Source organism: Ipomoea triloba, chromosome 7 (assembly GCF_003576645.1).
Source record: "Ipomoea triloba cultivar NCNSP0323 chromosome 7, ASM357664v1".
NCBI lineage: Eukaryota > Viridiplantae > Streptophyta > Magnoliopsida > Solanales > Convolvulaceae > Ipomoea > Ipomoea triloba.
In genome coordinates this window covers 2,275,046-2,292,227 of record NC_044922.1, presented here as the reverse complement: position 1 = coordinate 2,292,227, position 17,182 = coordinate 2,275,046, and the positions used below count along the sequence as shown (strand labels likewise).

The 17,182-nt window shown below is 38.0% G+C and overlaps 3 protein-coding genes across 4 annotated transcripts; 2 read left to right on the top strand and 1 right to left on the bottom strand.

Moving 5' to 3' along the window:
• Positions 1–33: 33 nt before the first annotated feature.
• Positions 34–3,223, top strand: LOC116025782 (protein NRT1/ PTR FAMILY 4.4-like). The gene is made up of 5 exons (XM_031267119.1): positions 34–203; positions 282–499; positions 765–1,205; positions 1,296–1,420; positions 1,750–3,223. The coding sequence occupies exons 1-5, from the start codon at positions 68–70 to the stop codon at positions 2,597–2,599; spliced, it is 1,770 nt and encodes a 589-aa protein (XP_031122979.1). The 5' UTR covers positions 34–67; the 3' UTR covers positions 2,600–3,223.
• A 1,033-nt stretch (positions 3,224–4,256) lies between these two features.
• On the top strand, positions 4,257–7,344 carry LOC116025783 (probable beta-1,3-galactosyltransferase 8). 2 transcript variants are annotated; one of them, XM_031267121.1, is made up of 8 exons: positions 4,257–4,585; positions 5,471–5,714; positions 5,810–5,874; positions 5,983–6,176; positions 6,293–6,638; positions 6,722–6,847; positions 6,943–7,052; positions 7,142–7,344. In XM_031267121.1, exons 1-8 carry the CDS (start codon positions 4,494–4,496, stop codon positions 7,291–7,293), a joined length of 1,329 nt encoding a protein of 442 aa, XP_031122981.1. In that variant the 5' UTR covers positions 4,257–4,493; the 3' UTR covers positions 7,294–7,344. The 2 variants fall into 2 exon arrangements, with proteins under 2 accessions (XP_031122981.1, XP_031122980.1); XM_031267120.1 differs by having other exon boundaries at positions 7,118–7,344.
• Positions 7,339–11,409, bottom strand: LOC116025784 (vacuolar protein sorting-associated protein 9A-like). Its single transcript, XM_031267122.1, has 6 exons — positions 11,108–11,409; positions 9,785–9,932; positions 9,194–9,364; positions 8,618–8,794; positions 7,966–8,302; positions 7,339–7,706 (listed from the first exon to the last, which is right to left on the bottom strand). The coding sequence occupies exons 1-6, from the start codon at positions 11,239–11,241 to the stop codon at positions 7,549–7,551; spliced, it is 1,125 nt and encodes a 374-aa protein (XP_031122982.1). The 5' UTR covers positions 11,242–11,409; the 3' UTR covers positions 7,339–7,548.
• Between the last annotated feature and the right edge of the window lie 5,773 nt (positions 11,410–17,182).

Genomic DNA, 17,182 nt, shown 5'->3' with positions numbered 1-17,182 from the left:
CCCCCCCCCCCCCCCCCCCCCCCCCCTGTTAGAATTTAGAAAACTCCCAACTTTCCAAGGTTGGTTAATGGACAGAGGGGGGACCAAAAAGGTTGGTTTCAGAGGGGAGTCTGAGGACTCCCAGGAAGTGTCTGTTGATTGGAAGGGCAGACCTTGCAGGGATGACAAACATGGTGGCATGGCTGCTGCTGTTTTTGTACTAGGTATCTGGCTGTCACTGTTGTGTGTGTGTTTTTTTGGTGTGTGTGTGTTGTTCTAACCTGTTCTATATGGTGTTTCAGGCCTGATGTCGTTCGAGATGATGGCAATAGCGGCTGTTGGGAACAACCTCATCACTTATGTCTTCAATGACATGCATTTCCCTCTCTCAAAATCTGCAAACATAGTCACAAACTTCATTGGCACTGTCTTCTTCCTCTCCCTCTTTGGTGGCTTCCTCTCTGATTCCTATCTGGGCAGCTTCTGGACCATGCTGATCTTTGGGTTCATAGAGCTTTCTGTAAGTATATCAGTGTCTCTATATATATATATAACCTCGGGGAGTGGGGGTGTGGTTGGGTGGAACAGACTCGTTCATCCTTAACCAAACCAAACGTCAAGGGATTGATCCTTGGCAGGGTATGTATGAAACAGTCTTAAATCTCCAGGTCAGCTGTCCCACTCTTAGAAGTGCCTACAATTCAGCGAGGGGATTAGACAAGGTTACACCCAAAAAATATATGTATATGTACATATGCATAATATTCTGGTTTTGGGTATTGCAGGGATTTGTGTTACTGGCTGTGCAGGCTCATCTGCCACAGCTAAGGCCAGAGAAGTGTGACATGGGGCTTAGCAGAGGGCAGTGCCCAGAAGCAAAGGGCTATAAGGCCATGATATTCTATTTGGCACTCTATTTGGTGGCTTTAGGGAGTGGGTGTTTAAAGCCCAATATAATCTCACTTGGGGCTGATCAGTTCAGGAAGGATCATCCCAAGCAATCCAAGAAGCTCTCAACTTACTTCAACTGTGCCTACTTTGCCTTCTGCTCCGGGGAGCTTATCGCACTGACTGTTCTGGTTTGGGTGCAAACGCACTCCGGAATGGACTTGGGGTTCGGGGTGTCTGCTGCTGCCATGGCTGCAGGACTGGTGAGCTTGATATCGGGGAGTTTTTGGTATAGAAACAAGCCTCCCAGAGGGAGTATTTTCACTCCAATAGCCCAAGTACTGTGCTGCTGTGATCTTCAGTCTTCAGTTCCATTTTCTTGATTTTGGTCCTTTCTGATTGTGTGTTGTTGGTTGTCATCTTTTAAGGTCTTTGTGGCTGCAATCACAAAGAGAAAGCAGATCTGTCCATCCAATTCAGAAATGCTCCATGGAAGCAGAAGCATTAACATGGCATCAAAATCCAGCAGCCTCATCCACACTGATAAGCTCAGGTGGGCAGTAAAATCAAGGTTTTTTGAGTGACTATGGAAACCCGTAGACACTACCTGGTGGTGTGCACTGGGTAAACCCTAGCCGGAAAATGACCACAAGGAAGTAAACCAGCCTAGGTTGCCCATAGCTGACCAGCTCAAATCTAGAAGGCCAATAGACCGCTCCTACTAGGAGTTGAACTTGGAACCTTATGGTTACCAAGTAAATAGTCTGACCAGCTTAGTTGGAGTTGCCCCCGTAAAATCAAGATTTTGATTCTATCCAGAAATAGTCAAAATCTGTTTGTTATTTAGAATTGTTGGTTGATTTTACTGAGCCTAAATGGCAGGTTTTTGGACAAGGCCTGCATCAAAATACAGAATGGAGCAGAGAGCCCCTGGAGACTATGCACAGTGACACAAGTGGAGCAAGTGAAGATACTGATCTCAGTTGTGCCAATCTTTGCCTGCACAATCATCTTCAACACTATCCTAGCTCAGCTCCAGACGTTCTCAGTCCAGCAAGGCTCTGTGATGAACACTCGCCTCGGAGCCAAGTCCTTCCAAATCCCCCCAGCATCTCTCCAGGCCATCCCCTACATCATGCTCATATTCCTGGTGCCCTTGTATGAGATGGTGTTTGTCCCCATTGCCAGGAGGTTCACCTTGAAAGACTCCGGGATTTCGCCCTTGCAGAGGGTGGGCATTGGGCTTTTCATCGCCACTTTCTCCATGGTCTCAGCTGCAGCGGTGGAGAGCAAGAGGAGGAACTCTGCAGCCACGCTATCCATCTTTTGGATCGCCCCGCAGTTCCTCATCTTCGGGCTGTCTGAGATGTTCACAGCGGTGGGACTGATCGAGTTCTTCTACAAGCAATCATTGGAAGGGATGCAATCCTTCTTGACAGCCATGACATACTGCTCTTACTCCTTTGGCTTCTATCTCAGCTCTCTTCTCGTGTCTTTAGTCAACAAGATTACCTCAACTGAGCAAAAGGGAGGGTGGCTTAGCGACAATGATCTCAACCGAGACAGGCTAGACCTGTTCTATTGGCTGTTAGCTGCTCTTAGCCTCATCAACTTCTTCAACTATCTTTTCTGCTCCAGATGGTATTCCTACAATCCTTCGGTATCCCCCACCCTAAACCAATCTCAGCCTCACATCTGCGACTTAGAGACAGCGAATTCTAACTCTTTGTAATGGATATGCAGATGGAAAAGCTAACTAAACTACATTAGGATCTGATTTCTAGCTAGCATTATCTGTCAAGAAAGTTTGTAAGATGATTACTACTAGTGGTGTGTTATAGTGCAGCATTAATAATTGACAGTGTGTGTGTGTGACATGGACACACAAGAGTCCCTTGATGGGCAAGGGTGAAAAGAAAGTTAGGTCGAAGAGTCTAAGACCATCAACAACAAGATTCATGGTATCATTATCATCGGTTCGGGTGTGGGGCCCTTGGGTCAGGGATTTCGTCTTTTGTGTGGGCAAGATTCATGGTATCATTCTACCTTCAACCTTGATTCCTTTCTCCACAAAGATAGTGAAAAAAAAAGAGGGTCATGGGCCTTGGTCTCTCTCCCCTTTCTAGTAGAAAGAATTGCAGAGAAATGTTGAGTGGTGGGGTTGAGCTTTATGCTTTAATTAAAGGGATAAAACTATTCCTAAAGCTATATGCAATCCATTGTGATGTGATTTTGTTATTGTTTCTGTTGGGTGGAGGCCTAGAAGGCCATGCCGATCAGCCGTCGGCGTGTATTAGAAACATAGTGCTGATTATTACGTAAGTATACAGAAATAAAGTTGTGCATTCGTCCATCAGTTATAGTTTTTGATATAATTGTAAGCATTTGATGTTAACAATTGATATTGTACTTTTGTTATTAATTATAACTTTTGGCGTAATGGTAAACGCTAAATTCAAGTCAAGATTGCAAACATCCATAGGTTTTTTGGGGCTCTAATGTTTCCTTAACCTCATTCCATGACAAACCCTTTTTCACTAATGACACTTAGAAAACATGTCCCCAACATGTTTTATAGTGAATACAACTAGGACTTTGATTTTTACTTGCTTTTCCATGCTTAGCAAAGCATGATGGCATGATGTTGTGTTGCAACTCCGAAACACATTTATTAGTCGGAGAAATTCTTTATTTTTTTAAATAAAAACTAAGAGATATTTACTTAAAAATTAAAGAAATAGAAAACGGAGAATTGAAATAAACGTAACATTGAAGGTTTTATCATGATTCTCCATTTACCTGAGAGCAACACTAATGGTTCCAAATTTTGGATTTTTCATGAAGTTTTTGTCAAAATAACTCTATGTAGATGAGAGATAGGAGAGGAGTGAGAAAAAACTACAATATGCTAATTGATAATTTTTTTCCTTGAAATCCACAATCTAAAAATGTATTGGTACGTGTTGCACGCACCAAGAGTGTCTAGTAAGCATGTGCAATTCATGCGCCTGATAAAGGCAAGTAGGGTTCGTAGTAAATATGACGACCACCCAATTTATAATCCCTTTTTTTTTCCTTTTTCTTTTTTCCATTTTCTCTCTCCCCGATAAAACTGTAAAAACCCAACAAAAATCCAACCAATATGGTTGCTCTAATTGCATTTTACCCATCTTTTTTCTTTGATGGGATGAAGAAGAATCCTGCACCAGAAGGATGACAGGGGAGCTCCTCTTAACTACTTGAGTGCAATTTACTGTTGCCTGGCAGTAAATTGGACATAGGAATTTCATGTTTTACTCTGAAACAGATAAATTTTTCATTTTTACTTCCAACCACAGACCCAAAATCCCAGGCAGATAAACAGTTAAAACTATGGCCAATGTCTACCAAACTATGATGCAGACTGAATCTTTGCCTATCATTTCTGAAAGGGTATACAGAAATGTTGAATAGCAGCACAGAGAAAGACAGATCGACGATTACGTGCAGAACACTGACATAAAGAGACAGAAGTAGACAGTCTGTTGAAACATGAAACACACATGATTGAACTACCACAACTTGCAAGTTAACCCTCTCATCTAATTGAACTCGAGCCAGCGGGGAGCCTTAAATAGGGTGCTGATATGCACACACTGATATCATCATGGCCACTGCACGGATCATTCAGTAATAACAGGAATTTGGTTCCCATGATCGCGGCTCCCCTCGTTAACAGGTATACATACCCCTTACCCACTCACTTTCGTTTCTCAGCTTTGTTGCACAGGTAACTGGTAGAGTGTAGGATGATCTAACTGTGAATTAGTGACTAGAAACCAAAGGCTCTGATTGATTCATGTCTTAGAAACACTTTTTCTATATAACCCCGAACATCATATATCATCATTTACAGTGCATGTGACGTATAGACATCTGTAAATTGTGTGCCAACATCCTTTCTTCATCAAAGAGTTTGGTAAATATGACACTTCATGGGCACAATCAAGAGCTTTCTGCAGATAGTCAATAATTTCAAGAAAATGCTTACTTGTTCTCCCATGAAAATCAAGAAAATGGACGGGTGGTGTCTGGTGTACTCTTTTGTGGTCACGAATAGAGTTATACTGTGTTTGGATGGGTGGAAAAAGGAAATTGGGGCGGATAATATTAGTTGTCTGTTGTTCGGGTGCGAAAGAAAATGGAGGGGAAAGAAAATGAGGAGAAAATGGAGGAAATATAATCCTTCATCCTATCAGATAATTTTTACCTTCCCAAAATGAGAAGAAAAAGGGGAGAAAGTTGATCCTCCATTTCTCAACACACAATACACATTCAGCCTAACTCCTCTCTCTCTCTTCTCAATACATTTACTACCTCCCCATTTCTCACTTTATATATCTATCTATCTCTCTTTCCTCTCATTGTCTTTCCTTTCACTTTCTGCTGCCAAACACACCATTAACCAACCATTCATGGCTATAAATCCTAGTCTTAAGGCAGACACTTGAGATAGTTATGGTTAGGACAGACAAAACATAAATCTTATTTATTCATAATTTCATAGCTAGCCTCCGCTTAGAACATTGGTTCGTGTGGAGGGTCTGAAAAATGCAGATTATAGGTGGCTGCAGGTGCAAAAGAAGCTAGTACCTGGACTGCAGCTGATCTTGTGGCCGAGGCACCTCAACAGCAGCGAGAGTTCAAAAATGAGGGGGAAAGCGGTTTCTGGAAAAGCCATATTTGTGCTCTGCGTCGCAACCTTCCTTGCAGGATCACTTTTCAGCAGCCGCACATGGAACCTGCATTCAGACATTACAGATGACATGAAACTCAGAACTGTCAACCGTGACTGTGATCACAAGCGCGTAAGCTTAAAATAAAATTACACGTATAGCTTGCTCATTTTGTGTCTTTTGTTTTTTCATCCTCAGAAGTACCTTTTTATGTTTTGTTTGATCAGAAACTTGTCGAAACTAATACAAGAGACATCATGGGAGAGGTCAAGAAGACTCATCATGCTATCCAGTAAGACAAGTACAGAACTCATTGCTTGAACTGAATGGTTATTGTAAATAAATGAATCTTTTCTTCTTTTTTTTTTTTTAATTTTTAAAATTTTAATTCCGAAAATAGGTCACTTGAAAAAACAATATCAACATTGGAGATGGAGCTGGCCGTTGCAAGAACAAGCCGAATTGGCAGCCAGACTGCAACAGAAGGAGCCGCTAATCACAGCCTACAGAAAGCATTTGTTGTCATAGGGATCAACACAGCATTTAGCAGCAGAAGAAGGCGTGACTCTCTTCGCGAAACATGGATGCAAAAAGGTCTTTCGCCTTCCCTCCTTAACCCCCCAGCGAAAAATAAACACTACAAGAACTAGTCTTAGGCAGTTGTCAGGTTACTTTTACCCCAGGGTCTTACATATCTAAGTAATACACAGGAGATGAGCTAAAGAAATTAGAGAAAGAGAAGGGGATAGTCTTACGATTCGTGATAGGACACAGTGCCACCCCAGGAGGGGTCCTTGATCGAGCCATTGATGACGAGGAGGCTGAATATAAAGACTTCCTCCGGCTCAATCATGTAGAAGGATACCACGAGCTCTCCACCAAAACGCGCATCTATTTCTCCACTGCTGTCTCCATCTGGGATGCCGAGTTCTATGTAAAAGTGGATGATGATGTCCATCTCAACCTGGGAATGCTAGCCAGCACTCTGGCAAGGCACAAGTCAAAGCCAAGAGTCTACATTGGCTGCATGAAATCCGGACCAGTTCTCTCCAGGCTGTAAGTCAAATAAATATCTGATCAGAAACCACACTGTATATTCATTCAATCTGATCCATGAAAAAGATGCATGCATATTGCAGGGGAGTAAAGTATCATGAACCTGAGTTTTGGAAATTTGGAGAAGAAGGGAATAAGTATTTCAGGCATGCCACCGGCCAAATATATGCCATCTCCAAGGACCTTGCTGCCTACATCTCCATAAACTCGTAAGTCACTTAAAAGAACAATTAATAAACACAAAAATCCTGTATACCGGACCTTACCTTTTAACCAGAGAATGCACTGAATCTGCAAATGGCAGGGGCATCTTGCATAGATATGCAAACGAGGATGTGTCCTTAGGAGCATGGCTCATTGGTCTGGAAGTAGAACATGTTGATGAGAGATCAATGTGTTGCGGTACTTCTCCAGGTAAAAACTAAGATCAACTGCTTTCTAGCTACTTCTAATATTAACACTTAACAGAAATATAACAGATAAAGAAATACATGAAATGTCAGACTGTGAATGGAAAGCAAAAGCAGGGAATGTGTGTGTGGCATCATTCGACTGGTCATGCAGTGGAATATGCAAATCAGTGGAAAGGATGAAAGAGGTGCATCGTTCATGCGGGGAAGGTGAAGGAGCTGTTTGGAATGTTAATTTGGAATGAGTATAGAATCTGTAACTCATAAAATACTGAAAAAAGTGGCAAGGATTGTGAGAAGAGTCTATTATATTACCATTTCAATAATGTTTACATTTGTACTTTTTTGACAGAATTTTCGATTTTGTCATAGGTTCAGAAAGCTCTTATCTAGTATAATAAATTTATAACTTTGTTAGAGCTGTTTTTCACAACACAAGAGAGAAGAAAAATAAAAATTAGAAGCTAGCAACAAATCCTTGTACACCTGCGGCAACAGCCTCACAAGTGTTCCTTCTTGAGTGCTGATAAATCTCTGACTGCTCTCCGTAGAGCAGCATTCTGTTTTACCACATCCTTGTAGGCCTGCAGCAATTTCTCCACATCTTCGATTGCGAGTTCCCCAGCCTCAGTTTCCATGAAAGGATACCTCGATTCACCTGATTTAGTTCACAGCCCCATATGCAATAATTAAAGATTTTGAAGAATATGATCCTCTTGATTTACAGATTAGCACAAAGAGGACGCTTGGCAAAAGAAAAGAAGGGAAATAAGTTTTCTGCAGCAAGGCAGAAAATGTTCAAGCTAGAAGATAAGACTTTCATGCAAAGTTTTCATGGATCATTTATGTACAATAAATTTGTCAAAGAAAAGGCTGTTGATTCAAAAACTTCAAGACAGGCTTTGTAGATGGCTTACCACTTGAGTCACTTTTCCAAAGATCAGTCTGGCATTCCAAGGCTACAGCTTCTCCAATCTGCTTACCACTTTCCCTTGCCAGCAACTGAAAGGAAGTTGAATCATCCCAGGGGCAGCACAGTTCCATTCTTGATTGGCGGGTGGATAATTTAGCAGTTTTCATGTTCTCTAGGAATTCAGTTTCATCCATAGAAATAGATTTTTCGTCAAGTTCAAAAATGAATGATTTTGTGGAGGCAAGACTCATGAAATAATAAGCTGCTTCTGAAACAAGTTTTGCTTGCCTCCTGTATAACTGAATGAACTTGAGATTGGAGTGTAACCTAGGAGGATTGGCCTGCTTAAAATCATAAATCCGTAATAAGAATGAAATATTACATTATATACACATTGAAACAATTTTATATTTTTTGTCTTAAGCATCAATAGTTCTTAACACAGAAGTTATCCAAACAGACAAAGTGATTCAAATGAGAAAAGAAACGCCACTTGAATTAAACTAGGTCAATATGATATTATGAGAGAATGAATGAAACACAAATAAAGGAAAATATGCATGTCAGATCAAGATAGTTTCAGCTATGTTAGGAAAGTTTCATAAATATTTAGTTTATGATAACTAAACAAGCGTTTATTACCAATGAGAGCTTGCCTTGATGGTAGCATATATAAGCGAGGGAAGAAAATTGTCAGCTCCATGCAGTGTATCATGCGTTGCTGACACATTAAGCAGCAGATTGTTGATTACTTTGCAACACTTTAAAATGCAGAGAAGCTTCTCTCGGGGAGCTTTGAAATCATCAATTTTTTTCAATTCATTTGCTGCAAGCTGTAAGTAGCAATTAGGTATCACCATTCAGCAACATAACTAAGATGCAGACAAAAAGAAAAAAAAAATACATAATGAATCTTTTAACATCCCCATGGACACAATAAATAAGAAAGTTGATAACAAGTGACTCTTAATTAATTCAAAAAAGGGGGATTAAAGGAACCTTCACTACTTCAAAAGTAAGAATATAAAGATTGATTTAGGTAACTTTGCCACCCCCAAGACAAGCACATCAGATAAAGTCCACAAGATTTTAGTCTTTTAACAAAGCCTATGAGATGTGGTATGCTAGATACAAAGTTCAATATGGTGGAAAAATCTAGGAATATGGATAGATCTAAACGAATTTGATTATGTAATTATAAATCCATCTACATTTAAAATTCTTAAACATACCATGCACAAAGCTTCATCCTGTAAAACAACAGGAATGTCCAAATGCTTGGGCTTCATAAATTGTTGCAACAGGCATATTTTCTCTGTTATTTCCTCATCAATTTTGGCATCATCTGGAGAAGAAGCAAATGCTTGAGAGTACAGCTTTGTTGTGACAAACTTCTCCAAACCCTGTTGGATAAATGAATTATGAATATGATTCTATTATAACCCATGCACCTCAAAAAAAATTTCCATTATTTGGATATCTAGGACAGTAACTTCAGAGCAAAAACATTGAGAAATATCTATTTGACATAAAACTGTAAGCTGACTGACATGGTCCTCCCTCCCAATAAGTTGAAAACATTTTGACTCTGGTTTTAGAGGAGCTGATTGACAACTTTATAGATAAGTACTCTTCAAAGAAACAATTACCTTGAAAATTAGTAAATTACAAATAATTGGTCATTGCATGGTTTTCATATTATGATGAAGTTTTGTCTTTCTCTCGAAAATTCTGAATGGTTATCCATAGCAACCAAGTGAAAAACAACCAAACAAATAACTCACAAGAAAAAATTTTGAAGTTAGAGTAATCATCTAAATTACCTCAACAGCACAGTCGATTTCGTTGTCTGTTGCTCCTGCCCACAATGGATGACTCCTAATTTTAGATTCCATTGTAAGCAGGAAGTCTTGTAACCTTTCGCCATCACTTTCAGAATTGTCCATGTAATATGGGAAAGATACAGTGAAGCTGAAAAGAGAAGCTCCACTAATTTCAGAATTACAACCCTACAATTCCATTGTGATCCCAAAACAACAAACACAGTATGTAAACAAAACCACATCAAGCACATAACTACGGGAAACAAAATCACACGTGCAGCATTTTCCAATGAGAGGGAGGCATGAAGCATCATTGCGCTGTTCTCCACATACAGATACTATCGGTCCATCAGCATTCTATAACAATTAACAGTCTACTAAAAGGTCAGCAACACCTATGGATTCATGGTCCTACAATCAAAAAATCCTATCTTGCAAGTGTCAGCTATATTTGGTTACAAACAAAGCTACACAAGTATTTCCATTGATTGGCAATCTAGATGAACATGGCATGTGATCAAGCAAGCTGAGGATGATGTCACTCTGACAGACTCCAGCTAGACCAAAAATTACTACTTCCATTATATGGACACCACATGTTATTCATTATTCAAAACCAAGTATGCAGTGTTCTACTAAACCAGAGAACATAGCTGAACTAAACAGCAACCAGTTAATAACTGTCAGGAACAAGGAAACCAGTCAAATCACAAACTCCAAAATAAAGTGTCAAAAAGGTGCCTTGTGTGTTTTTCACCATATTTTAAAAAGTTTTGCCAGAACATCTTATTAGAACAACGAATCAGTAATTCAGTGCAACAACAGGAAGGCAGCTCAATTGGTTCTTAGGTGGTAAATTATAAGCGGATCAAGCCTGGCAAACACAGTGTGAGAGTTACGTCCATTACAGTGGACTTTTGTGGTCTATGCTGACTTAATGGATCTTTGAGTAGCTGTGATTACTTACACATTCACTATTTTGTCCAACCTGTCGGGCTGAAGTGTGGGTCCGGACTAGGGAATTTCGTATTTTATGGGCAAATACAACAGCAGGGCAAATTATACCATGGACCAGGTCTACCTTGCATTATAAATTCTGGTCCAAAAATAACATTCAAATTTTGTATGTGTAGTTGACAAGCAGTTAACAGTTAGCTATCATATTATGTGACAATAATTATTAAGTTACGGAGTATTTGTTTACATGTACATAAAAGAAACTGTTAACAAAATTTTTGTATCAAGGGTTCAGAATACAATATGAACTCTGGTCCATGTTATAACAATTGCAACAACAGGAAGCATAGAGATAGAGAAAGATACCCTTTGATGGATCGATGGAGATCAAATGCAGCAGGGTTTCGCATTCTACTGAGAAACCCGTCAAACTTGAGCGTTTCCTCCTCGTTTCGAACCATTCCTGCGATCGGTGATGGCGCGGAACTCGAACCCTCCATTTCCTGCTCAGGTCAGGTCAAAATTGCGGAATCGAAGCGGGCAAAGAGTGAGGCGGTCCCGCTTGCATTTGATGCCGCCATTGTATAGTATCGGGCGGGAGTAGTAGTCGCGAGAGAGACCACACGGAAGCCTGGTAGGTGTTTGCTTTTCTTGTTGGTGCATTACCTGCTGCTTCTCCATTCGTTTTCACGTGAAAATTTCTGCAACCAAATCTGCAGATTACGTAATTTTAAAATGGGATCAGGTAAAATATGCTTGCAAAATTGGGTAACTTAATGATAAGTATAGAATGAAATTAATTTAATCCCAAATATCATGCAACACCCTCTCGGTTGGCGGGTTTTCTTAATACAATTTATCTCTCTTGTGTGATTTGATTAACTATTATATAAAAGTGAAGTTTATCACATGCACAATATTAAATAGTGACTAGTGATGAATATTCTGAACAAGGTATTTGATAAGGAGCACACACATGCACTTAGACCCACCACATATCCAAAAGACTAAGGGAAACCCAAACTGAGTCACGTGCAAGGTATTGGAGGACCGCTAGTTCCTCGTGGATCAACACAATGTGTAGACAGGACACCTAGCAGACTAGGCAGTCAAGTCCCTCGCTAGGATAGCTAGGCCAAACCTAGTCGTCCACCCACACTACAAGCCGTCGGGGTTAATTAGCATGGCAGACCGAGTGTAGGAGGGAAAAGATATTTTTCAGAGATTTCCTCTAGACATTGAATGAGATTTTCATTTTCATCATTAGGAAAAAAAATATGATAGCTTAGAAAACTTTATTAAGATCAAATTTGTTAATTCCTCCTGTCTTTCCCAAACATGTAGATCTTGTATAAATACAAAATACCCCTCCTAGGCACATTGAAAGGGCTTTAATTTTTAGTTCTCTAGCAATAACTAACAGTGCCACCTTACCATCTTAGTTTCTCTTTAAATTATTTTACAGTTGTCTTGATCCGCTGTCTAATTATCTTATGGCTGTAAAATCAACAACGACAAATTTTGAAATAATAAGTAGTGTCGGGAAAAGCTCGCTACTTTGAAAGCATTTCGCCACAAGGTGGAGCTTAAGTTGGCCCTATCTCTTAAGTTCACACAACGAATCCCCCGCATCATGCACTTGGAAATCAAAGAGTAAAACATGCATTTGCTTAGAGTCATTGTCGAATAGGAAGAAGAATACGATGATTTTAAAGGATTTTCGATCCAAACAAGACTATGTAACATGAAAGTTTTTCAAAATAATATGAGCAAAATGAAACTTATATAAATTTTACAAAAATAACTAATCGTAATTTTTTTTTGAAGGTAAACGTAGCTATTCCATTAATTCATAACATAAAACGTTTACATCAACGATCAATGAAATGGTAAACCATTCATTACAGTCAGACATAGAAACAACTTTTCTAACTACGCTATAAAAAACTTGAATCGCAGACTGTTTCATAACTAGGAAGTTATGTTCCTTCAAGAAGCTTAAAGCTTCATCAAAGATATCGGTCTTCGTCATCATTCTTTTTTGCTCGCCCAGGATAAGATCAACACTTGCCGAAACCAAACTAAACGATTTATGCTAATGATAATGAAAAGCTCGTGAAAGTAACGAGAGGAAAAAAGCCCGTGAAAGTAACGAGAGGAAAAAAGCCCGTGAAAGTAACGAGAGGAAAACACAATAATAGAGAAAATAAAAAGTGGTAAAGTCAAAGTAGGGTTGGGAGTTCAAGACTACCAACACAAACCCCAATACATACCTACTATTATTTTATTCAAAGGGAAAGAAAACGGAAGATGAAGATCTGTGGCGGTGGTCGGAGGCGGACAGAGCTGCGACGGTGGTCGAGACGAAAGAAGAGCGAGAGCAAACGTAGAAGGTGACCATAACCGCCGGCTCAAAGCTCCATTAGAGCTCTGGCCGGAGGCCGGCGGTGGAAGCCAAAGTTGAGCAGCAGAGAAAGGCTTTTTGTTTTAGAGAGAAAAGAGAGGCAGCATTAGGGTTTTGAGTACTCAATTGTCACTAATCGTAAAATTTAGTTACCGGCAAAAAAATATAAAAATTCATTACACGATTCCATTAAATTCAAGTATTTAATTATAAATTTTTTAAAATTAAAAACTTAATTACTTTTTTATATATAATTTGATAATTTATTTAACCATTTTCCCATTAATTAATTAACAACTTACAATAGATTTATGTAGTCATATGATGGTGTATGACAGAAGTGTAATATTACTTGCTGCAGTTGATGGTAATTCTCAGCTAGCAGAATTTGAACTATCGAAGAAAGGAATGTTTTTACTGACATTATACATCATCATATCACTACACATATGAAAGTACACTTTGCTTTAATTTCTCCTAGGAAACAGGATTAATTAATTTACTAATTAATTTGGAAATCAAACAAATTAAAATTTCCAAAATAAAATACATGTCAACTCCTAATCTCATATGATCTTAAAAAATAAAATAAAATTTATTAGTCAGCATAAAATTAACCAAGTCTTTTACGTGTGCATGCGGCAATCTCTAATTTAATCACCTCTGATCTATGCCTAATTAAGGCTAACATGCACCTATACCATATTGATTTCTAACCCTATAAAATAAATTTAACTTTAAAAAAAAAAACTATATAAAAAGATTCGGGTAAGGTGCCAATGACATGTTAAATTATCAACAAAAATTCATTCCATCATATTACTTAGTTTTGTGTGAGATTATTTCACGTCTCGTGAGACGAATAATACTTTTTAATTTGCTAAAATTTTAATAAATATTACTTATCTCACCAAGTCTAGAATATAGTTTGACGAAATCGGAAAACTTATGTTATAAAAACAAAATTATAAACATAAAGATGGAAGAATTAATTAATGATTAAATAATAATTTATTTATATACGTAGGTGCATGCATTAATTCACGCAACCATGCATGCACGCGGGGTGATTAGTTGTAAAAAGATACTTTTTTCAAAAAAATAATTTTATTATAATAATATGTTTGTGATAATATATATTAATATATGTAACCAGGTTGGAAGGATTTGAAATGCAAGTAATTTGAAGCTTCCGCCCTGTATACGGTCGTCCCAACATGTGCGAGCTGAGCTTAGTATGTATTTATACACACATGCATATAAGCATATACAGTTAGAAAAGTTGGAGATTTTCAATCACCAGAAACTTAAATTTTATGATCTAAAATAGAATTTTTAACTAACTTTGAGAATTTGGAAAGATGTACACAAGAACCAGATATTACTATTAATCAATCTAGTATTAATTAAAATGTTGCTAGAGTTATTCCTAACGTATAATGTTAGACTACCAACATCGTATATATTTTTAGAATATTACAATAGTAATCCACTGCTTAAACCATTCTTCTTGAGACTATTTTAATGAATTGCGGTTTGAATTATTAGAACATTTGAAGAATATATTATTTCAATTATTGCAAAAATTTCACTTAGAGATTTAAATTAAAGGTTTATGGGAATAATTACACTATTTTTTTGCTTGCCAAATAGCTTGTAGCTCAATGGCATCTCTGTGACTCATAGATTCGAACCTTAACGGGGACATTGACTCTTTGTGCTTCAATATATAGGTTGAGAAAATATGTATGAAAATATACTACATTGTAATAAAGTAAGTAGTAATAAAAAAATTTATTTGTTGCTTTCTTTAAAACAAAGGGGGTAACCATATATGTTAGCCTTTATCTCACTCAAATGAATATGTTTTTTTTTTGTACATTCTCACATGTAGAGTAGGAGACATCCAAACATTTTATGACATTATTACCTCAACCTAACTAACAAATTAATTAAAATACATAAATTACCTTTCAAAGCTTAACCGCTTATTACAAAAATCAATAGTGGTTTATTTAATGTTTCAAATCAAGAGCAACAAATTAAACTCTCATATTAGTTCTTGCCTCAAATATTACCTAGTGAATCGGTAAACTAAGTCTGTGTGGACAGGCTCTTAGATTGGCTCTTGTTCTCGGGGTTGCAATCCCTTGAACTTCATTTTGTCTCTAATTGCCTCTTCGTAATAATATTTGGTTGATGTTGGCTTTCAAAAAGAAAATGTTACACCATTACAACAACAACAATAACCTTTGCAATGATTTTGTGTAACCGTATTCAACAACAATAATAACCACCATTATATAAATATAGAGAAATTTAATGACGGTTGCACCTTTTAAACACACTATACCTTTATTTTTTTTTGCCTTGAAATGAGTAGCTAAATGAGTGAAACATTGTTCTCGTACCAAAAAATCACAAGTCAAATTCTTATCAACACATCCTTTATCAAACCTGCCTATCACACATGATTTAATTTTTGGACACATACCTCTTTGGTCAAACTTATCACACTACAAGATCTTTCTAAGGACTGTATGTATAACGCGGATTGACTAACCGTTAATCGCCGAAGAATAATAGCATAGATAATTAAGAATGCAAGAGGGAGTGCAGCTGCATCCTGCATGCATTGGTATGGCATTTTTGATACGTAGGATGTACATTAGGAATTAAGTATGGACCGTCCAATTGAAGGTGGGTATCCCAATGAAAAGATATTAGTATGGTAGCTGTTTTTCAAGACCTTGCTTTCGGAATAAGCAAATATCCCCATTTTTTTAGTCTTCCTTATTTCCTCGGGATCTTTTCTTTTCTTTTTATATTATGCTCTGACCATCCTCATATCATGAAACCCCACCCCTTTCTCCAGCGCGTCGCCTGTCCACACTTCCAACTCCATCTCTAGCTTATATGATTTTAGGGCAACACACAATCAAGTTAATTGATTTTAGGGTTAGGAAATGGTCTTCACCCAAAACACACTTTTGAATAATTAATATAGTTGTGGTCTTTCTCATAAATAACAAAAAGTTAGAATATACGATTTTAAATCTGACTTTAGAAAAATGAAAGAGTGTAGTGGTAATTAATTAGTTAATATATGATCAAACGTCTATTCTTGAGTTAGTTTTTGCTATGAAGTTAGGACTTTAACTTAAGTGTTTAGATATCATTTAGTGATCTTTTGTTGAGAGGTTGGTTTGTGATGGGAGAGGAGTCGAAGACTACCTAAAAAAAAATTATCCAATGCCAGAGTCAGGCCTTGACGTGGCGAGAAAGGGTTACCCGATGGTCGATATAGCTATCCAAAGTGAAAGCTTTTGTCCAATAATATCAGTGAGACATATAATTTCCTTTCTTCCCCCAAAGAAGATATATATAATTTACTTTAGTTTATATGTTAGAGTTGGGTTTGGGCATGTGTCAAGAAAAGACTACTCATACTTGACAAGGCTATATCCAATAATTGTTGTGCTGATTGACTTATCTCAAGTTGTATCAATGATCGAATTAATCAACATGGTTGGGTGGTAGTTCAGCACCTAGTCCTTTAAGCATGAGGTTCCATGTGAGGAGCAAACCATTTTGGCCAATTCAATGATTGGATTATTACATCTTTTAGAGGATCTCACCATTGATCTTGTGAGTGAGGTGAGACCCAATTTTTTGTATTAACTATCTCTTTACTTATTATATATTGTATATACACACTAGTGCATGATGGGCATATGCAATGACAGCAAGGGAGGGCGCGTAGAGATGGCGCAAGGAGTGAGGGGGGAGAGCCATGCATGGCAAATGCGTTCGTGTATATAGCTTCGAATTTACGTTAGCTTTAAGCTAGGTTGCTGTGCCGCCGCCGGCGTCACCGGCCGTCAACTTTCTCTCATCACAACACCCTCAAATTCTTCGTTGACAATTCACCCCCACAACCCCATATATATATACACACACACATAAACCATAATTATTATTGGAAACTTGCGAAAGCAGAAGATATATCGAAATCAAATCAGCAGATCAGAGAGATA